Source organism: Hakea prostrata, chromosome 2 (assembly GCF_041222555.1).
Source record: "Hakea prostrata isolate BN-2017 chromosome 2, UWA_Hpros_2, whole genome shotgun sequence".
NCBI lineage: Eukaryota > Viridiplantae > Streptophyta > Magnoliopsida > Proteales > Proteaceae > Hakea > Hakea prostrata.
In genome coordinates this window covers 36,583,706-36,606,786 of record NC_142601.1, presented here as the reverse complement: position 1 = coordinate 36,606,786, position 23,081 = coordinate 36,583,706, and the positions used below count along the sequence as shown (strand labels likewise).

Below are 23,081 nucleotides of genomic sequence, written 5' to 3'. Positions count from 1 at the left end.
GACCCCTTTTTCCCACCCCACGTGTTGCAAAAACAAAAATACAATAAAGCAAATATATGGAATTTTTTCCCCTTACAAAAAGTGCACATAAATGGTAGTGGTTTTCACGAATGCAACTAATTAAGTCTAGAAATCAGGAGTTTTAAGTCTTGAGTGAGTGAATTTGAATTTATATTCTACCTGTTTAGGATTATTATGACCCGTCAGTAATTAAACGGCTTGATACAGTTGTGTTAGAGTGAACGAACCCTAAGTAAGACGAAACTTAATTATAAATAATTTGAGATGATTGATCGATCTCAATAAGAATAATCTCATGGGTCATCCTTTCATCTTATTACCTAGCACACAAATCTTATAGCCTAGCACACAAAATGCTGATGAAAATCAATAGGGCCATGGTTTTTCGATTTAGATGCTCTTATATGCCAACTTTCCACGCGGTTTTGAAGAATGATGACACAAGTCCCTATTTGCTCCCTCTCATTTTCCAATAAATGAATTAGCACATAGAGCCAATAGTGCAAATATCCTCAAAAGAACCTTCAATATTTCCAATATTTTGTATGTCATATTATTCTATTTTTAAAATATAAGCTAAAAGCCAACGTGTATTTGCACGTGTTTATGTACTGGCATTTTAAAAATTCGGTCTGGCCAAGATTGGGACCATTTTGTTGGAGCACCGAACTAGAGAAACAATACAACGGGAAATATTCTGCTCAAAGAGAAAAAAAAAGAAAAAAGAAAGGGAAATTCTTGTGAGATAATCCGAGCCGGGGACTCGAGGGTAAATAAAGAAACTAGATTATTCAGTTCAAGGGGAAAAAAAAAAGGGAAAGAAAAGAAGAAAAAAATCCACTTTAGGGTTCTGCGACCATACACTAGTTTAAGTCTTGCGAGCCGTTCCTGACAGAGGGTTTCTTGTGAATCGTCTTCCCACCTCGAAGCTCCAACGCTGAAATTCTGTAAGTGGAAATGGTACGTAGATTTTATTTCCTTCACGAGCTTCTGCAATTTTTTTTTCTATTTCCCCATAATTTTTTTTATTCTGAAGTGCTTATTAGTTCTTCTCTGAGTATTTAAGACGCGAGCTTTAAGTCTGTAGATTCGCTAGCATTGGAGTTCTTCTACTTTTTATTTATCATCTCTTTGATATTTTACTAATGGTGGGTTTTATATTTCTTGTTTCTGATTTTGTTTCAGTTTGTGTGTAATCGTCGTGTTTATTTATGGTTTTGTCATGATCCTTAATTTTTCATTCATTTTTTATTTGGGCAAACAGAGGGTTTAACAGTTAAAAGGATGGATTTGGGTACGGTAAGAGCTGCAAGGGAATTAAATCAAGTTGTAAACAGGATATAAACTTATCAGGTGAACATCTACACAAATAAGCAGATATATTCATGGAGAAATCTATTTCCTTCACACAAATAAAACAGAAACCTCTAACATCTGAAGCAATAACGCAAGAGAACAATCCAATAAGAGCGTTAATAAATTATTTTCATTGCCGAAAAGCTTACCATCTCTTCTCCATTTTGAAGGAAGTGGGTGTGCATCCCCCCCCCCCCCCCAAAAGAAAAAAAAAAGAAGTAGAAGAAAGAAAGAAAGAAAGAAAGAAAGAAAGAAAGAAAGCAAGAAAGCAAGCAAAAAAAGAAAACAAATTAAAAGGAATAAGAAGACCTGTGCAAGGAATAGACATGTTACCTCCAATGACAAACATGTTTTCTAATTAAACAAAACAATACGTTTCAACAAAATACTCCCTTGTCTATAGCTTAAATCTACCCAAACTCCGTGTACTCAATTTGATGTAACCCAGATATAGGGATAGGGGTATTTTGGGAATTTCCCTAGATTTAAGGTCGCCCAGGAAATCCACCAAGGGGAAAGGCTAATTTAGAGTTTTTTTGGGTATTTGTGAAGCTCTAAAATTCTGCTGTAGAAGGTAATTCAAATCTGAAAGTGAACTAAAAGTCAAAATTAGGGTTAGCATAGGTTCAGCTAGGGTTAGGGAAGGGGAGGGGTCTTGGTGCCTTGCAGTTCAGAACTGATCGTGTGGCTGTTCTGCAATTTTAGAACCTTAGTTTTGGTATTCTTGGATGTGGGGAAGGATTGAACTGTATGAGAGTTCATTTTCAGAAGTTTCAAATTCTGCAGAAATCTTCCAAGGAAAAAGATGAAGTGCAGCATTTTTCTAGGTCAGGGAAAATAGGATAAATTTGGAAAATAACTTTAGGAATACCTTCTAGGGCTAGGGGCGATCCTAGGAAAGGAGAAAAGATGTCTAAAGAGGCTGGGGAAAAGGACTTAACAGGGTGGAGCTGCTGCTATCATAGGGAAGAAAGGGGAGGGGGAGGGGCCTTCGGATGCAAGGGGTTGGGGTGGGGCTTGGTTGTAATAGAAGCTAAGGTAGGAAAGAAGGTGCGATGGGGTTGGGGTGGATTTTTAGGTGTAGGCAAGATGGTAGAGGGCAGGGAAACCTATAGTTGAGGGGGGAGAGGGTTCTAGGGTTGCACAAGAAGGGAGAAGGGTGGGGGAGGGGCTGCAGACGAGAGGAATGTAGGGGTGGGGTGGGGTATGCTGCCTTACTTACTTGGCTACTGTGACTAAGTGCTTGAATGCTTGAAAAGAGCTTGTAAGCTGCTGGATTGATGAAGAAGAAGCTAAAACTTGAATACTTTTACTTATTAGGGCCTACCCAACTAGGAGACCCTCATCCTCACACCAATTAACTTTATTAATCATCAAAACTGCAAATTACAATGAATGACTGGCTATTTGTAACCTTCACACTCTCTTAATAGACAAGGATCCCACAATTTGACCAAAACTCTTAAATTGGAATCTAATTACTCAACCTCAATCCTAGATTTGGAATCTACCAAAAGACACATGCTAATTAAACTTTAAGCTAACTTAAAAAGCACATGCTAATTTAAGATAACTTAGGACTCATCCAAAATAACTTTGAATCAAAATAAAACTCTCTAAACCTAACCAAACTCAACCCAACTAAACTTCTGAATTATTCTGGAAATAATTCTAGAATTACAAAAGGGGGCAAAATGCCCAAAATAACCTCAACTAGGAATTTGGCCAGGTCATGGTGGTTTCTTGGAGCCATCCTAGGGGCCCCACTTGAGGTTTCAGCCAGGGGGTCCTTGTGTTCACATCACAGTTGCTAGGATTCCATAGCCTCAAAGTTAGTGAAGTTCCAATGGTTTGATTTGAAGTTATTGACTGGAGAATCAAAATAGGAATTAGTTCCAAACTTAGAAATATTGCTTACACTTAGTCAACACAACAGATCATCATCAAACCAGTTACACATTCCTTACGCATTAGATCTAAGATCATGGATAACACTCAATATATTCCAATAAAAGCATAAGCTATAGCAAGTCTTACTCTCTCATAATAAATGGTAGGATATGGTATTTTTCTTCTATTCTCATATACATTTTTACTAATTTTTCATCTTCTATGTCATGAGCAGTCCATAAAAAATTGACATAAAAGAATAGTCAACAGCTGCAATGTAAGATGTAAGCCAAGTAAGGGGAAACATAATAACTGTAACGTTAAAATTTCAATTAACTTCTGATGTATCCAGACATTTTCTGAATTGTTTATAAGTAGAAGCTTGAAAAGCTAGACCTCATTACAGTTCAATGAATTGGGACTAGACTAATAGGAGTAAACCATGCTTAATAATGAGCATCTCATGGCTAGGAAATCATTTCCCCGTAAATCAAAATCAGCTCTAAATGGTTAAAGACAGCTATTGCATCAACCAAAGAGCAGAATCATGATGGTAACATAAGTTCTAGATTCCATTTGCTCTAAGAAGTAGTCAATAATATCAGTTTCTAAAATTTTGAGCTCCAGCAATTACGCATCTGACCTTCCATCACCACATGTTTCTTTCCTTTCATTTGTTCAAAAGAGCAGCTGAGAATATAATTTTCCAAGAATTATTAGGATCCAAGAAGTAAATGCTTTATCCCCTCCATTGGACATAAAAGTTTGACAGGTTGTCAAACCACCCCTTGTACCTATGGTTCAAAACCATTTGGCCAATCAAAACTGAGGTACTCTTTTAACCTCCGTAAATGTAATGAACAAGGAAGCAGAAAGGCAATACCCTGAAGATATATCACGTCAGGATTAGTAAGAGCAGTATTCTTCATCCAGTGGATGACAAAAGATGTGAAAACAGAGGTTTTACTTTAAAGATACATTCACCCAAAAATTTGCTTGAAAAAATAAAAAGTCAGAGTCACCACAAAAGTTGATGTAGCCTCAAGTGAATGAATTAGGGTTTGGATATGTAGGACTAGGGATTTATAGTATTGGAGTTATGGTTCTAAGGATCTAGGATTAGGTTTCACGGTTTTAGGGTTAGGGTTTATGAATATAGGGCAGAAAGAAGTAGGGTTTAGGATAGGTTTGGAATTTAGGACACCAAATAATTAGGGCTTAGGATAGGGTTTGGAAATTCAGGGCACCAAAGGAATTGGGGTTTATAATTGGGTTTGGGAATTTTGGGAAGCTAACAAAACTAGGGCTTAAACTAGGGTTTGGTTGGTCCGATAAGGCTGAAATTAGGATGGAAGGTTAATAGGGTTGGGGGGATCTGATGGTTATATTGTCGGAGATTTGACCTTGAATTTTGGGTCTCTTGAAAGTCCGAAAATCCAGAAACTTCCAGAAAAATAAAGAGAAGGATGGTATGAAAGGGGGAATGAAATGAAGTGCTGACTTCTTACTTACCTATAACAGAAGCCATGTAGTGGGGGTGTGATGGCGATGGAAAGAGGTGGAGGCAGGCGACAAGTGCTAGCAAAGGAGAATCCTTCAAATAGAAACTCAGGTTGCTTTCTCAATCGCATGGAAGTCTGTTACCATTGACGAAAAGCTCTACTAATACCTTGCCTTTAGGCAACAAAACATTCTTTATTAATTGTATTCTCAAATTTGTCATCTGTTACATGCCAAAGGTTTTATTGATTCCTAACATAAAAAGTCCTATTGAAATTAAGACTTGGAAGCTGACTTTCCTGGTTGTATTCAACATACTAAACCAAATTCAAATAGGACACTGACAACTAAACTTAAGAAGACTCCTTATCATATCCTAGAACGATTCAAACATTACTTAAAACTAAAATAAAACATAAGAGTATTCTACCCTTATAACTTGAGCAAAATTTACATAATTAAACCAATTAAACTAAAATATAAATCTGTTTCGTACTTGACCTAAACACTAAACTTATGGGTCCATTGAGTAGACCCATGACCACTCAAACCTGTTGAACAGAGGCTCAACACCCATATCTGTCAACCTTGATTTGATTTTGAAGGAAAATTGGCTGCTGACCAAAAAGTGTATAAAATGTGAGCATATAGAAGGGAAGGTTGAAACTAGATATTATTGGAGACTACGCATTTCAAAATTCAGTGCAATTGGATTATAGTACAATTGATATGTATGGTGAAATTTGACTAAAATAAGGGGATACTTATGACTGAAGTATGTAATATTTAGAGTGTATTTGTCAATGGTTCCTCTTTAATCTTCATTGGGCAAAAGCTTAGGAGTCATGGGTTCCCTAGGAAGGAACTTGCTGCAGCTACTGTTTGTGAGAAATTTACCCAGAGCTTATGGTCTTCAAGTTCCCAACCTCCCTTCAAGTAAGTACGACAATCCGTATCCTCAGCCCTACCCTCTTCTTTCTTTCCCTCCCATCCACAGGCTTTCTCCTCTATCCCTAGCCCTAGTTTCGGAAATTACAGTCCTCTCCCCATCGCACCTCCCCCCTCCCCTCCCCCTGCCCTGTTTCTTAATCCCCTCCCTTCCCCAACCCTAGATCTTCATTCACCGGCCCCTCTTTTCTCTTTTCTGCTTCTGATTCTTCCTTCTTCCTTGTGGCAGTTCTGGAATTTCAAGAATTCATAAAACCAGAAATTTACCTAACCCTAAATCCTCTACAATTTCCTATCCCCTTACCCAATTCCCACCCTCTCTAGGAATCTAACTTCCTGTCCCTCTCCCCTACTTTTGATCCCCCATTCCAGCCTTTTCTCTATTCTTAAAACCCCAGAAAATCCTAATTATATCCACTTTACTCGAACTCTAGGAACCTAATCCTAACTTAAACCATACTCTTAAACTACTCATCCAAACCCTAAACCCTATTAGGGTCTTTCTCCTTAACCTACTTAGCACTCGATCCTAATCCTAGACTTGTAGTTCAATTCTGAGTTTTAAATTACAGCAAGGGTTCAAAGTTGAATTTCATAACCTTAGCTGTCCTTGCCTACCCTTTCTACCCTTTCCTATACCCTAAATCCGCAAAACTGTCTATTTCTCAGCCACAGGGTGTTTTGAGTAAGATCCTGAGGTGAACCCTAGATTTAGGGATTGCATCAATTACTAAACTGTAGATCCTTGGTTCACATCATTAAGTTTTGAAATGAAACAAGATCAGAGCAAAAAATGATGCTATCTTGGATTTGCAAAGAATAAAAAATGAACTGGGATTCGACGTTAAAGAAAGGGTGTTGACATTAACAAGCTATCAATGAACAGTCATTGACATAGATGGGGTTATGTTAATGTCTATGAATTTAAACTGTCTAAACTGTCTCTAGGCAAAGTAGACATCAGAAAGTAGAAATGTTTATTTGACAATACAAAGGGTAGTTATATATGTTTATCGAGGGAAATTTCACTGTTAATGCAAGGCTCTGAAATGCCGATGGAAGTTTCAGTGTTGACACGAGGGAAATCGGCAATTTGGCTAGTTCTGGGCCAGATTGGTTCCAAGGTGGAAATGAGGCATGATTAACCTTCTAAGAAGTCTTGGTATGCTCCAGAGCCTTTGGTGTTAGCATGGCTAGGTTTTTTTTAATTTTTTTAATTTTTTTAATTTTTATTTTTAATAGTTGTTGGTTGTGAAGGCAATGGGAATTGGGGACAAATAATGTGGGGGCTAAAGTGAGAACTCACATATATCTCCATGTACATGGAGGCTACCCACTACTAGCACAAAAAGTCAGGTATCATTGTTCAATGAGATGCCTGCAGGATGCCCCTCTTTGGCTTAGAGACTACAAAACAATTGAATGTCAAAGAAATGATTTTCTTTGTAATACATTGTTCAGGACATGCATGATTTTTCAAAATTTATGAGTATTTCTGTAATGCCTTTCAAAGAAGTGATATTCTTTGAAATACATTGATTTTCTTTGAAATACGTTCTTCAGGGAGGCAGGCATAATTTTCAAAATTTATGAATATTTTTGTAATGCCTTTCAAAGAAGTGATTTTCTTTGAAATGCATTGTTGAGGGAGGCATGCATAATTTTTCAAAATTTATGAATATTTTTTTAATGCCTTTCAAAGAAGTGGTTTCTTTGAAATACATTGTTCAGGGAGGCATGCATAATTCTTTTAAATTTATGAGTCTGTAATGCCTTGTAAGAGAAAAAATTGCTGATCAACTGATTTTTTTCACTCCACTTTGACAAAAGAACTTGGATCTCCTCACCTTGAGGGTAGATTTACTTTAAGCACACATTTTTTTCCTGTATTTGGACATATTAATGAAAAAAACAAAAATTCAATGACCACATTTTCACCATATAAGTAGGTGAAAACGCTCTTTAATTAAGCGCGAATTATACGCTTTCAAAGAAAGAAAACGAACGAACCGTAATTTTTCCTCTTCTACAAACGCAGCTTGAACCCAGCCGCTGTCCTTGCAAAAGGGATTCCTCTTCTTCGTTTTCTCTGTCTCTGATGACCCAGTCCATTGAAGTCAGTTTGTTGCTGCATTTCATCTCTTCTTCATCTTATTCGTCTTGGCATCTCCTGCTGGTGGAATCGCGAGAAGCTGGGTGGTTAAGGTCAGTAAAATAAACAGATTTTTATCATTAGGGTTCTTCTATGTTCATATAATTCTTCTTGTTTTCGTCTTTCCCAAAATTTGTCAGATGAGTTTTTCTCCTTTTAGGGATTCTTCTATATATCTATATTTATTTTAATCGATTTTTTGGGTACAATGAAAACAGAACAACCGAAAGCCTCTACGTGTATAAGGGCATCAGCTCTGTTTCTCAATGAAACTTCCTTTTAGTCCTTAACCAATTAAACACTGTTACAACTTCTTATAGTTATCCGTGGTACTTCATTGTTCGTTTTAGTTTGTAATGTGCAGGTTAATGTTTCAAATCATCTACTACTGAAAAAATGTATCCTAAATGATGCCATTTGCCCTTTGGGCTGATTGTAGTGTCTCTAGATTAGACTGGTGGAGAACAGATACAGAACAACAATGACGACAATGACGACAACAACCATAACCTTATCCCAACTCAAGGGGTTCTGCTACATGGCTTCAAACAAGGTTAAGTAAAACAGAGAAGAGAAGTAACACTAGTAAATTGAGCATATATGAAGGTAATTAGGGGGCAAAGTAACGATAGCATTCCAGGAACATCACTTTATATCGGTTTAAACTGCACTGATCCTAGTCCTCCCGATAGGTGGAGAACTGAAACAGAATTATTTGGTTTTCCATGTTCTTGATCTTCAGTTGTGATGCTAATGAGATTTGGTGTTTATTTCAATGTTGATGGTGAGAAGTAACAGATACTTCTTATAGTTAAGTGCCCCATGAATAGATTTTCTGCTTTAGGATTGCCACCAAATTTTGCTCACTCTTCTGCTGTTATTCAACTTCTGTTATTTGTAAGCACACCTCCAAGAACTGATGGTGTGAGTTCTCATCTTTTCTTTATGTCCCTACTTCTTGCCATTAAAAGTTAAGTTAGACTGTTAGTTTCACAAGAGCTATTCAATGTCAGTTCCGGTAAGCAAGTCTTCTTGCAAGCTGCTGTTGACTAGTACCTGGCTCTAGTCAAATGTACGGTATGTACCTAATGCCCTGAGAGGTTGCTACTCCTACGGATTCAGATATCCAATCTAGGATTTTCTTTCCTTTCATTGTATTTAACGTATACCTTCCATCTGCTTTTTATCTCTGCTTTGAAGGTTATGCATGATGTTGACTTACCAAGTTTTTGATACATTTCTGTTTTTGATATGAGTGATCTTGGACTTAGTGGAGAGTGCTGCATGTCAAGTTGATATTCTGAAATTCTGTTGAATGTAAACCTCATGGATAATTTGTACAAAGTCCTGCCCATACCTGGAATTTATACCTTATTGTCTTGTTTATTTATATATACATGGTTTGATATTTTAGAATGTAATTTTCTTGGATTTTCATGGTTTTAGACTTTATATGACATGAACTTTATTTTGTGGATTTCATGAATTATATGATGAATATTGTGGACATGTATATTTAATAAAAAAGGGGCCAGAGAATGCAAATATCTTGTTTATTAGGTTGCAAATTAGGCGTGTATCATTGCTTATGGAGCAGCTGTATTAAACATGTATGTGTCATTGCCGTACTACTTTTGTTGTGCCGGATTTTTATAGTACTTTTACCGTCTAACCATTTAATTGTCGTACATATCCATATCCCTATAATTGTTGTTCCTGAACTAACCAACTAAGCCCTCAACCCCCGAAAATATGATCTATTTATGAACCTCTCACTGAAGCAAATCAGTTTTGAGTTGGAATTCAGAACCCTAACCTTGTCCCCTATGTGAAAAGGACATTGGATCTAGTATTTAAAGGAGAGAAAAGGCTTTATATAGGAATTCTCTTTTAAAGGTAAGAAGGGCAAATTAGGAAGTAAACAAGGGACACGGTTAGAGATAGGTTAGGATTAAATAATTGGATAAAATGTGGACGATAGATTAATGCCAAGTTCCAATTTGTAGCATTCTGTTACCATTAAAAAAAAATAGAAGCACATAAAAACCCTGTAGACTTCATTTTCCTTCCTAGCATCGCCGGTGCTGATGAGCTACTCCCTCTCAAGCTGAGGAAGAAGTATAAGGTGAGGTCACTTCTGTGAGGAAGGACGACAAGGTGCAGAGAAGTTTAGTAGGTTTTTTTACCCAAAAACCCTAGCTACCATCCCTTCTTATCACTCTTGTTTCTTATTCTCATCTCTGATTCCTGATTAGTTCCAGCAGTGGGAATACTGTCTTGTAAGGTTATCACAGTGTGCACATGGCGGAGTCTCACATTGAAACAGTGAAGCTTTGCTGGTTTCATTGAAGCTGGAGTTCATAATGGAGATGACTTTGCAAGTACCAGGGTTAGTAATGTTGTCAAAAGCCCTGTACTATTGAAAGATAGTTTTTTACCTGTAGCCCACTCTAGTCAGGGTGAAACTCTGGTCTATCTACTTAAGTGGGAAAACTTACTGGTTGCTCACTTTCAACAAAACAAAAAATTTACACGTTACCCACTGTTAAGTTTTCTCACTTTTACTGTTAACTTTGAATTTAAAATGATGTTATTGCCCTAAGGGGGGTAATATGACCATAGTGCCCCATCCCTCAGTCGCACTGTCCCTCTCCTACCCAACCCTTAGGTGGATGAATGGAGAATCCATTCTCCCATCTTCTTCCTACACCTTGTCGAAAACCGTCCACCATCGCCAGAAATCACCCCACCCTACCGCTCCCACCTTCCCCTTGCCGGAAATCACCCACTACCGTCAGCCCTTTTGAGAGGGAACTGTAAAAATGTAGGTTTCACACATCTTCACGCCTATAGAAGAAATGCACCAACGGTCACTCCAGTTTTAATCCAAACAAAAAGCTGAGAACTGAAATCCTTGTTATTCCTTCCAACATTGATTCTGTGAATAGCCTCCAAAACATGCGATTGCAGACTTATGCAATCCTCAATTCTAGAAGGATGAACATACCTTGGTGGGTTTGTTCTGCCATTAGAAATAAGGTCTTGAGGAGTAGAGAAGACTTAAATTGTGTTAATGAACCCTAAAAATGATTTCCCAGCTGGCGTAAACAAGATTTCAAGCTTTTCGTTTTGAACCATTAATATGTACTCCTTAAGCACAGGAGAAGATTTGTGGGTTTTGTCTTGAAAGTGAAACTCACTCAAAAGATTAGACCTAGGAACTGATAGATGGAAAAAGTATAACCTAAGATCGTCATCTGGAGAAGAGAAAGGGAAGAAGTGAAAACCTACTACATATGTGCCCTTCTCCTTGATGTTGAAGGTATGGCTGGAAACCCTTGGGAAAACTCTGGCTGTTTGATACAGGGGATTTGAGCTCAAAGATGGGTTTGGGCTTATCTAGAAGGTGACAAAGAAGTCATGGTAGGAGATCTCGCTCTCGAGAGATCTCGCCACCTTGAAAAAGAGAGATCTCGACCATCTCGGTGAGATCTCGGTCGAGATATACAATTTTTTGGCGTCAACTCGGTGGCCCATCTCGGTGGGTTTTAGGGTCCCAATTGGGTTGAAATTTGGTATTTAGCTTATTTAAGGCCTTTTGAACACGTTGGTGGCCTTGGATTTGTCAAAAACAACCCTATGTATGATTTCTAAGTCTAACCCTAGTGTGAAACCGAAATTTAGTAGGATTAGGGAATGCAATGTTATACAACATGTAATATAGAACCTTTAAAGCATATAAATGAAAAGCAAGAATATCAAATGCATCAACTAACTTAAATGTTATTAAAATTCCATCCATATGAGTATCACAATCTCAATTTTCAAGAATAAAATAATTATACAACCATTAGAAGTTCTATATAAGTCATTAAATCATAAATTCATAAGACAAGTAGAGAATGATTGATCTTCCTTGTTGTGGATGTGCTAAGAGTAGTTGCAAGTGAAAATTCAGCCAAAATCCACAAAAAAAAAAGGCAAAAATTAAGAGTTCCAGTGAGATCCAGGGCGAGATATGGCGAGATATGGCGAGATATAGCGAGATATGGCGAGATATGGCGAGATCTCGAGCGAGATATCCCAACTCGCAGATCTCGACCTCCATCTCGTCTCGCCAATGTGAAAAAACGAGATATCTCGCGAGATCTCCCACCATGAAAGAAGTATCAACTTGAGAGATTCACCCGGTTAGAACTTCTCATGCCTTTTTCTCTGTTTCTTCCATGCAAAGGTCTAGGATGCCCTTGAAAAAATTCTGCAGAGTCATCTGCACCTGTAAAATATAAATTCTGATCCATCAATCATCCTACTGGTGGCTAACTTAGGTTTCTGAAAGAAGTTTCCATTGCACTAAATCTAATCTCAGCAACCAGAGAAACTCCTGAACTAAAGATTTTCAATCTGAAAAATCCTGAAGACTTGAGGGGTATGGGGGAAAACGGAAGGTAAGAGTGGAATTTGCAGCTGTATTTGTTGATCTGAACCAGAAAGACATTGAATATTTGAGAACAAATTTGAGAAGACCACCTGAACAAGTTTGCTTGGATGAATGCCAGTTGTTGTGATGAGTTCTCCACCGAAGATGCAACCATTTGTCTTATACTCCTCCCATTCCTCAGCCGTACCAAGTGATTTCAGGCAAGGTGGGGGCTGTGGTCGCCGGTAAGGGGGGTGTGGTGGTTTCCGGCGGTGTGGGTGGTTTCCAGGGAGGTGTGGGAAAAAGACGGAATCTAATAGTTGGGGAGGGAGGGACAATGCGAGTGAGAGGGATGGGAGCTTTATGGTCATATTAGCCACCTTAAGGGCAATAACGTCGTTTGAAATTCAAAGTTAACAAAAAAGTGAGAAAACTTAACAGTGGGTAACAGGTAATTTTTGGTTTTGTTGGAAGTGGGCAACCAATAATTTTTCCCTCTTAAGTGGGTAGACTAGAGTTTCACCCCAGGAAAAAACTATAATATTTATTTATAAGTTCCTTGATCTTTCTCTCTTCATTGGTTTCATTGGTTCAATTTATTTATTTATTTTTTCTGGGGGGGGGGGGGGGTTTCCTCTTATGAACATGATTTTCATGGAAGTTTTACAATTACGTTCATGATACTACCATCGCTAATTAAATTTGAGAGAAACCCATGTTGATCATTAATTGATTCAAGATAATTAAGCCCAAGTAGACATCTCTGTCTTTTATACCGGTAATGACATCTTTATTGTGGAATTACTGGTTGGGTTTGTGGTTCATTTATGAGATTCCCCATTTTAATACCATTCATCTGATATTTCTTTCAATGGGATTAATTTCTGTAATATTGATTCTTGAGTTCCTTTGGTCGATCTGATTTAATATACATAATTCCTTGAAAGAAGATGGTTTCTAGTTCTATTTATATTTGGCACCTTCTTGTGGGGTGGACAGGCATCTTGGGAGAACCTCTCTGTAAAGACTCAAATGAGATGCATTGGGACATTATTCTGTGTTTATTTTAGGCTCCTATTTGGTATCATTTTTCATTCTCAGTTTCTAACAGTTTCTTATTTTTGCGTGTCTAGTATCATATTGAAACTTATTTATGTTTTAAAGAATTAACAAAATCCAAGAACCGTAATAGATTCTGGGCAAACTAGAAAGTAGAGGGTCAGATCCCAGTCAGTTGAGTTGAACCGATCTCCATATATTCTGACCGAGCTTAAAGCAGACTTTGGCCATGGATTGGGTTGGTATAGTCCAAACTCGATCAACATATGACATTTTTATCCCCCTTTTTTTTTGTGGAAAAATTCATTTGTTTTACCCTTTTAACCCCAATCCATACAAAATTGTCGGTCTTGGCCAACACCTTGACAATACAACCATAATCAATTGATTGCATCAAGATTATGAACTTTGCCTGGGTTTTATTGTCTTATGTTCAATATATGCATGTATTATATGCGTGACATGCTAACTTGAGAGGTGGCTCAGAGGTCAGAGTTTGAATCCCCTTGGGGCTAGGGGCTTTCCTTATATTTAAATTATATGTGACAGTTACCCCCTTGAGAATGTAGTCAAGGTGCACGTAAGTTGGCCTGGGTAAACATCAATTCAAAAAAATAAAAATGCGTGACCTGATGGTTCAGTATCCGATATACTATTATGTCATTGTATGTCTATTTTTAACTCCCTTTAGGTCTTGTAGTGGCCAATAAGTCATAGCAACTTGCACCAAAAATAGAAGTCCCCTACTTATTGAAGCACTCAAGATTGTTAGTAGTATGTTTTCATATATCTAATGTACTTGTGTATACAACAACGTCAACAATAAGCCTTATACCACCTAAATGGGGTCGGCTTCATGGTTCGTAGCCTTCCAATTAGCTCTATTTGTGGCCATACTAGATACAAGGCCTAAGCCGTGCATATCCTATCTCATGACTTCTGGTAAGGTTATTTTAGGTTTGCCTGTAGCCCTTCTAGTTCCTCCTATTTGGATTAAATCACTCATTCGTACAAGGCTTTTTAAAAGCCTATTAAACGTGATTGTGCCGCCTCAAACGACTTTCTTGAAGCTTATCATTTATCGGAGATACTTTCATACCAACTCTAATATGATCATTCTTTTGTTTTTCCTAGTTTTACTGCTCATCCATGTTAGCATCCTCATTTTTGCTACGCTGAGTTTATATGATGCTTTTTAGCATCCTAATACTTTGCACCATGAATCATTGCTAGTCGTGTGACAATACTGTAGAAGTTTCCTCTGGGCAATAAAAAAATGCGTCGACCACACAAAACCTCGGTGGATCTCTCCACTGTATCCACCCTATATTAATTTGGAAAAATCATACTATATATCACCTTTATTTATGATTGAGCTAAGGTACTTGAAACAGTTGCTTTGTTGAATCTCCTTTTCATCAAGTTTTATGACCTAATTATCTGTCACATCACGAGCGAAGTTACACACTAAATATTTTGTTTTCATTCTACTTAGTTTATAACCTTTTGATTCCAAAGTTGCTATCCATAGCACTAACTTGGTATGAATCCCTACTTGTCTCTCATCTGCCAAAACAATATAATCAACAAAAAACATACACTAAGGGATCTCATCTTGGGTGTCTGTGGTTAAACCATCCATTATGAGTGTAAACAAATACTGGCATAAAGCTGATCCTTGATGTAACCCATTTGTAATTGGGAATTCACCACCTTGTCCCTCCCCCTCCAAAAAAAAAAAAAGAATAAATAAATAAATTTATGAATGTAAATAGATATAGGCCTAAAGCTGATGCTTGATTTAAGCCTTTTGTAATCAGGAATTGACCATTTTGCCCCCCCACCGTTCTTACACTTGTCATGAACCATGATACATATCCTTAATTATGTCCACATATTTACTTGAAACGTTTATCTTCTTTGGTACATGCCAAATGAACTCTCTAGGGGCTTTCTATACCTTCCCACAAGTCGTCTCCTAATAAGGTAACTAGCTTTCGTTGTAGATCTTCCTTGCATAAGACCAAATTTATTCCTGTAATATTGGTTTCTCATTGCAGGGGATTTCAATTACTCTCTCCCATACACACTCATTTAAATGGTAAAACACATGATTTAACTCTTCTTCAAAGCCTTCATACCCTAAGTCTGTTCCTTAAGCAGTTGTAACCAACTATACCTTGGACTATAGAACCTGAAATCCGTTTGGGCAAGGGTTGCAGGCTTGCAGCAGCTATCCTATATGGATATTGAGCTCCACCTTTTCTCCTTATCTATTGCATGAGGACTGCTGCATCCCTGCTTCCTTCCAACTGGGTTGGAGTGAGTTCTATTTGTGACCATTTTTTATTTGAACCAGATCTAAGGCCACTCAAGGGGCCGAAACAGGGCTTAGGGTGGCAGCACTGTACTTCCCTACAGGCAATTTTGCACACTGGCATTTTTGTAATTTTGATCTATTCTAGTTAAGTTCAAGGTGTGAAAGCTTGCCGAGATTTTGCCAACATTTACGGCGACTCAGATAAGGTACTGACCAGTCTTATCCTCTATCTTGGCCACGTGTGAAGTGCAATAATGAGTCCACACCCCAAAAATCAAAATGCTATGAAGTGACGAGAAGACATAGACGCTTGTGATTCTTCCATCTCTCTTATATAAAACTCTCCTTTTATCCTTGTGAACATCGATCTAATCTGATTAGCTCCAGAAAGATAAAAAAGTAAGAACAAGGAAGACGATGATGATGGAGATGACGAGTATGGATTCTTGTTTCCTCACCTCCCCCTAGTCTGTCACCACCACCAATACTCTAGAAGCTCTTGTTCCTTCAATCAAACCCAAAATCACATTCTTCTTCAACAAATCCCGGATCAAGTCTTTGTCATGTGAGTGTTCTTTCATTTCAGTTAACTCAGTTTCCTTTTCTCATGTATTCCTTTGGAGAGAGATTTAAGGTCTTTTTTTTTTTCCCGGGGGGGGGTTAGGTTGTCATCGTGGATAGCTATCGCCTGATGATGATGGAATTCCATCAATTAATACCGACTGGAGAACAATCCGGGAAGGCTAGTTGTCGGAGAAATTGGCAGCAGCTGCGGCGAGCTCAACTGCAGCAACGGTAGCAGTTGCAACAACCACTTTGGGCAGCCAAACATGGCGTTGGGTGATGGAAATCCACCAGATATTGCATAGCGAGAGAAAGGAAAGAGGTGGCTTACCGGGAAAGAATTCAGTGATGCCGGCAAATATTCTGGCTACTGAATTTCAGTTTCCGTGAAGTTTCGGGCAAAATTTGCCAAAACTTCCTACTATGGTTAAGTTCAATTAAGGTTTGTTGGACTTAGCATGTTAGGATAGGGGTGTAAATGGATAACCGAAATCCGCTTCCGAATTCGCATCCGCATCCGTTTAGGGGTATCCTAATCCGTCCGATTATTAATAGGATGCGGATATGGTATACCCCTTTCTTACCGATTATTATCCGTCCGATAAAATTATCCGATTAAATTACTTATTTAGATTTATTATTCTTATTTTTATAAATTTTACCTATGATATGTGGCTTTTTTTTCTTCTAGATTTTCTACTAAAATAGATACCAAAGTGGTTAAATTATTAAATTTCAAACCTAACCCTCACAAATAAAAAGGTAAAGATGTAAACAGATAGTCAAAAACTTGTATTCAATCTATATTCATGGCCATTTAGAAGAATCTACTTAAGAAAATAACTATCCGATTATCATCCGAATCCGACGGAATCCGTCTGAAAACCGATAGAATATTTCCGAATATAATAGGATGCGGATATGGATATACAACTATCCGATCCGAATCCAGTCTGTTTACACCCCTATGTTAGGAGTCCAACTCTACTTCTGTTTGGAATTTGGTTTAGTTTTAATCAGGTTATGACAGAGTCCTATCAAGTTAGGAGTTAGGACTCCTCAGATTGGTATTCGTTTAGCTGTAGGCCAAGTTCTACTGGGAGACTAGTCCTACGTCATGTTTTGTAATTCAAGTCATCCCAGGATGAGTTAAGTTTGAATCCTTGATAGAATGAGAGTCATAAGTCAAGAGTCCTAGTTTGATTTACTTTCTAATGTTGAGTCCTAGTATGAATCCTTCATGTAAGGGTATAAATATAGCTCGTTGCTTGTAAAGAGAATGGTTGGAGTCCCAGGGTTTATGAGGAGGAAGCCTGTGTCTGCTTTTGATTTTCTGGTTTGCTGAATTTCTTCAATCTCTCTTTCCCCTAGAAGTAAGTACATAAACTCCTGCTCCTATTCTTTTTATTCCTGCTACAGAAACTCCTCCCATCCCAAACCCTTCTTCTCCTAAACTCCAATCCTCTACCACATCAGTCTTCCTTCTTCCCCTCCCCTAGCCTGTGGCAGCTGTACCCCTCTTCCCCTAACCTTAGTTTTCGATTCTCCCTCCCCTCCCAAACCCTGAGCCCATCACAGCCCTCCTTTCTTCCTTTTCCCTTCTTTTCCGAACTTCTGGCAGCATAATTCTTCCCCAAACTTCTAAACCCTCGTCTCCCCTTTCCCATTCAAACCTGAAAACCTAGATCTCACAAATCATCCATCCAAATCCCACCCCCTTTTAGGATTCAACACACCTTCCCTCGCCTGACCTTTGACCCCAACCATAGTCCTTTTTCTCTTCATCCAAAACCTTGATTGTTTGAAACTCTTCTTCTTCACCAAAACCCCTGCCTTCATCTAGATCTCTCAAACCCTCCACCTGAATTCCCCCTTCCTTCCCCTTGCAGTCGACTCCAATTAGGAGCCCTAGCTATCCTTAATAACTCTAAAAACTAAGAACCCTAGATTACCTCAATCCTAGACTGAGAGTTTCAACTGTGAAATAAAATTGCAGCAAGATTCAGACTTGAATTTCATTAAACCTGGCCCTCCTAACCCTAACCGAACCTAGAACTCTCCTTCCTTCAAACGTATAACACCCTATTCAGCCCTAATCCCACAACTGCAAGCTTGTAAAGCCCTAATTTTATTGCTGGTTCACTTGTAGTGATCCTGAAGACTGGCCCTCATTTTTTGGGGGGGGGGGGGGGGGGGGGGGGAGGGGGGCTTATATCATTTTTTTTCACTACCTTTCTCCGAGAAATGTTTCATGGCTTCATGGATGTGTAAATGCCATTCAAGGATGGGGATAAGTTAAACCTAGAGATAAAACATCCAAGCCAAATTTTTATCCTTCCCTTTGGGCTTTTGTTTTTCCCTATGAGATTGAACTTCTTTCCTTATGCATCATTGTGTGTTGTTCTCTGCCACTGTATAAATATTATTAGAACTGACCATTTAAAGCTATTAATTGTTTTATAGAGGGGAAAACAAACATGACTGGGGCTTTTGATTTTGGGTGTTAACTTCTTGTTAGAGGAATAAACCAGGGGGTTGAAATTTGATTGGGGGTGTAAAGCCTGTGAGTGTTGTTCCACTACCTTCTAGGTGTTGAACATGGATTCTAATGCTACTAATGATCATTTTTTTTTGTGAGGCTGTTGGTCTATGAAACACTCCCCATCGACCCACAAAAATATCTTTGCTTTTATTAAAACTTATTTGGCTCAGATCTTAATCTGACATTAGTACAATGATATCAAAATAGGTAAAGTTTCTTATTTATTGCTGCTGAATTTATTTTTTCCAGGTTTTCTTTGGCTGCTTTGTTTCTATCAAAGCCAAGAAATTGAAGTCCTTGTTGTCATATTGAACTGCCATAGTTGTTTATTTGCATGTATATTGTCGCATATGAATAGCAGAATGAATGATTGATGGGGAAGTTTCCTGATTGATTAGCCTGTGATTTTGTGTATTTGTGGGTTCTTGCGTCTACATTGTTACATATGAACAGCACAATGAATGATTGATGATGGTAAAGTGTACTGATTGATTAGCCTGTGTTATTGTGTGTGGTGGGGGGGGGGGGGGGGGTTGTTGCATGTTCATCTTATAGTTTTTCTCATTCTGTATCTAAATATATTTCTATTTTGAAGCTTATCCTTTTAATAATTTTGTGATCTACATGTTATTGTGGTTAACAAGTGATGTTAGTATCTGTTGTGTTTGGCATATAAGCTCGTATTTTCGATCCTAGAGCAACCATGTTAAGCAGATTCCATATAAATGCATGCTTTATTTTATTGGATTATGTAGGAAGTATCAGTGCTGCTGCCTAGTCCATATTAATTATCGTATATATCCATAAAAATTTGATTGTTATAATTCTCGTCTTTTTGCAGTGACATTGCAAGCAATTCAAGACAGGGAAAAAACCTTATACTGTGTTGCAAAGAGAGTATTTGAAAGATTGCCATAAAAACAAAGATCTTTGTGACCATCCCTTGGATAGTTTAGTAAGGAGATTTCTTTCTGCTGAGCCAAAATAAATATATGAAACGGATTCTTTCAGATTCTACATTGTTAGCTATGGAGATTGAGCCACCACCATCAGAGTTTAATGTACCCGAAGACATCCTCCAACGGTTACTAGCTTCGACAAACTCATATAGACTAGAGGATGGCCTAGAACGTCTCACAGAATCCGCTCGAACTGCTTGTGGCCGCTCTGACCTAGCTTACAAGCACATTCTCCCCGCTGTTCTTCAACTTTCCCGATTGCTCTCCTCATCTTCTTCAGATCATCGTCACCTTCTCTTCTCCTCTCTCAGACTGTTACGAAACCTTTGTGCAGGGGACATTGTTAATCAGAATTCTTTTGTCCAAGAGAATGGGGTTGAAATTGTCTCAATAGCTTCTGTACATGGGGATTTTGGTTCTGATTCCAATTATTCGTTTGTGCGAATGGGATTACAAGTTCTTGGGAATGTTTCTTTAGGCAACGAGGAACATCGGTCTGCCATTTGGGATTGGCACTTTCCTGTTCGATTCTTGGAGATTGCAAGGATTCGCAAAGTTGAGGTTTCTGATCCTTTATGTATGGTCATATATAATTGCTGTAAAGGGAGCCAGGAGAAAATTAAGGAGCTTTGTGGGGTCCGAGGTTTACCAATCCTCACTGAGATTGTCAAGACTTCGTCTGCAGGTTTGCCTTCTATTTCTTTGTTTCCTAGTTTTATTTTTATCTTATTTTAAGTTTCAGCAATTATTTGCTTGCGAGTCTCTTTGTTAATTGTTTGAATGATTACACATTTTGTGTTCACACTAACAGCCCGCTATACTGATCAAATTTGATCTAAACCTTACATTTTGGTTATACCAGTTGGATTCCAAGAAGATTGGTTGATGTTGCTGCTTTCTAGAATTTGCTTCGAAGAGTCCCATTTTGTTTCATTGTTCTCTGAGTTAAGGTCTGGTGAGAATGTGAACAATGTTGTTAATTTCAAGTCTGGAGAGAGCCATTTTACGATGGAACAAGCCTTTCTGTTGAGTATTTTGGCAGAGTGTTTGAACAAGAAAATGGCTGAAAATTTTGTCTCCAATGAATTTGCGCACTGTGTTCTTGGAATACTTAAAATTGCAGCTGAGATTCTCTATTGTGCCCCAAGAGGAAAGGTTGGTCTCCCAACTGGTTTGGCTGCAATCGACGTTCTTGGGTATGCACTTAACATTCTGAGGGATATTTGTGCGCAAGATGAGTTGGGGAGCTACAAGAAGGATAACTCAGCTAGTGTCGTTGAGTCGTTACTTTCAGCAGGTCTTGTAGAACTCATGTTAGATTTGCTTGGTAACCTTGAGCCACCTGCTATGATTAGGAAATGTATCAAGCAAGTTGACAACTGTGGAAACTATAAAGAATTTATGTCTTTTAACTCACCCAAAGTCTGCCCCTACAGAGGATTTCGGAGGGACATTGTTGGTGTCATTGGAAATTGCGTGTATCGTAGGGAACATGTTCAAGATGAAATTAGGCAGTATAATGGCATTCTTCTACTATTGCAACAGTGTGTTATTGATGAAGATAACCCTTTCTTAAGGGAATGGAGTATTTGGACTATGAGGAACTTATTGGCAGGAAATAAAGAAAATCAAAAGGAGGTGGCTGAACTAAAGCTTCAAGGATCTGTTGATTTACCCGAATTTGCAGCACTTGGTCTGCGAGTGGAGGTTGACCAGTTTGGTCGCGCAAAGCTTGTCAATACTGCTGCTGATGAAAGCATTCCTAGAAATTTTTGAGTAGATGATTTCCGCAGTTCAGATTCTAGAATTTTCGACAGCATATGATGTTGGTTAATATCGTGCGTACCTTGGTGTAGTGGGTGTAGTAGAAGAATATACTAGTAGTGTAAATAAAGGTAATAATAGTGAAATTTTGTTACTTGGAGAGTAGGGAAGATAAAAAGTAGAGGGGGAATGTTATTTCTCCACTGCTTTATTTCTTAGTTTCAGCTTGATGTTACTTTTGGGCTGAGTTTTTGTGAAATAAATTCACAAATGAGCATTAGTGGGTTTAGTAGCAGGATAATCTTTTCTTCTTTTCTGATTTGTAGGATTTTGGAAAATGCTTTGGAAATCATGTTTGAATTGACTCTTGAAGAATTGGAGCCAGATATAGCGACTCATTTCAGATTTTGGGTCTGGATTGTTTTTAGTCTAGATAATTTTCTTCTTTCTTTCGCTGGTGGGGATGCAATTTTTTTCTTTTCCAGTACTGACCATGTCCAGTTAGCTCCAGTTGATCTTTAGATTTTCGACGCGTGGCTTATTCCAATCCAATGAACAACTTTTCATCTGGAAAAAAAGGCCCCATTCTAGGTCGGCGATTCTCTCTCTCTCTCTCTCTCTCTCCTCACTCAGCTCTCCCCTCGTCGTCCTCCATTTGTGGCTTTGGCCGCACCAATGTTTCCACCACCATTAGCCTTTTTCTTCTTCAACTCGAGCAGCATTTTAAAGAGAAAATCAAAAGAAAATTCACGGAAGCAATCGTTTGAAGATTCTTGGGGATTGGGGACTATTTGCTCAAAGTCTAAACCTTTCTCTTTTCCCTTTGGCTTGCTTTGATTTTCTAGCATTCCTGCAAGACCCTGTTTTATCTCAACATACACCGACCCTGTTTTATCTCAACATACACCAACAAGGTAAGCACCACAATTCTTCCTTTTCATGCACTCCTCTCCCATTTTCCTGTGATTCAACATTCCTTTTGCAGGTCTTTTATAAACTTTATTATATTTTTCTCATGGAAAGTGAAAGTTGATGAAATTTTCAAATGCATCATTGGTATTCATTGATGCATATGGGTTAGATCTTGTGATGGTTTTCCAGTTTTCTTCTCTTAATAATCCATTAATTGCAATGCTAATTGGAAAATTTGAGCAAATTGAGATTCATTTCCATGGGTCGCAGAAGCTATCTTTCATAAGTGTCATTGTCTCTCCCTCTTCTTCTCGTACGTTGCCCATAACAACTCTGCTCTTATTTCTTTAGATGCCCTTCTTCAACAATATGTTTATTAGGCATTTGTTTGACCTCACACAAAAAGTGAGATAGTAGGTGACGATGGTGATAGAGTCAACTGCTGCTAGAGTTGAGAAGAAGAAGGCGGTGATGATGGTAAGGTCGGCACTGCCAGAGCCAAAGACGGAGAAGGTGAGAGGAGAGCCAAGTGAGGAGAGAGAACCATTGAACCCTAGGAGTTTTCCTTTAGATGAAATATTGTTCATCGGATTAGAATAAGCTACGTGTTGAAAATCTAACAATCAACTGGAGCTAACTGGATAGGCCATGTTGTCGAAGTATTCATATGACGG

The 23,081-nt window shown here is 38.3% G+C and overlaps 1 protein-coding gene across 4 annotated transcripts; it reads left to right on the top strand.

Moving 5' to 3' along the window:
• Positions 1-765: 765 nt before the first annotated feature.
• LOC149024274 (uncharacterized) lies at positions 766-22,395 on the top strand. 4 transcript variants are annotated; one of them, XM_089144587.1, is made up of 4 exons: positions 766-968; positions 7,754-7,920; positions 19,614-20,416; positions 20,594-22,395. In XM_089144587.1, the coding sequence occupies exons 3-4, from the start codon at positions 19,765-19,767 to the stop codon at positions 21,505-21,507; spliced, it is 1,566 nt and encodes a 521-aa protein (XP_089000713.1). In that variant the 5' UTR covers positions 766-968; positions 7,754-7,920; positions 19,614-19,764; the 3' UTR covers positions 21,508-22,395. The 4 variants fall into 4 exon arrangements, with proteins under 4 accessions (XP_089000713.1, XP_089000712.1, XP_089000714.1 ...); XM_089144586.1 differs by having other exon boundaries at positions 766-981; XM_089144588.1 differs by lacking the exon at positions 7,754-7,920.
• The last annotated feature ends 686 nt before the right edge of the window (positions 22,396-23,081 follow it).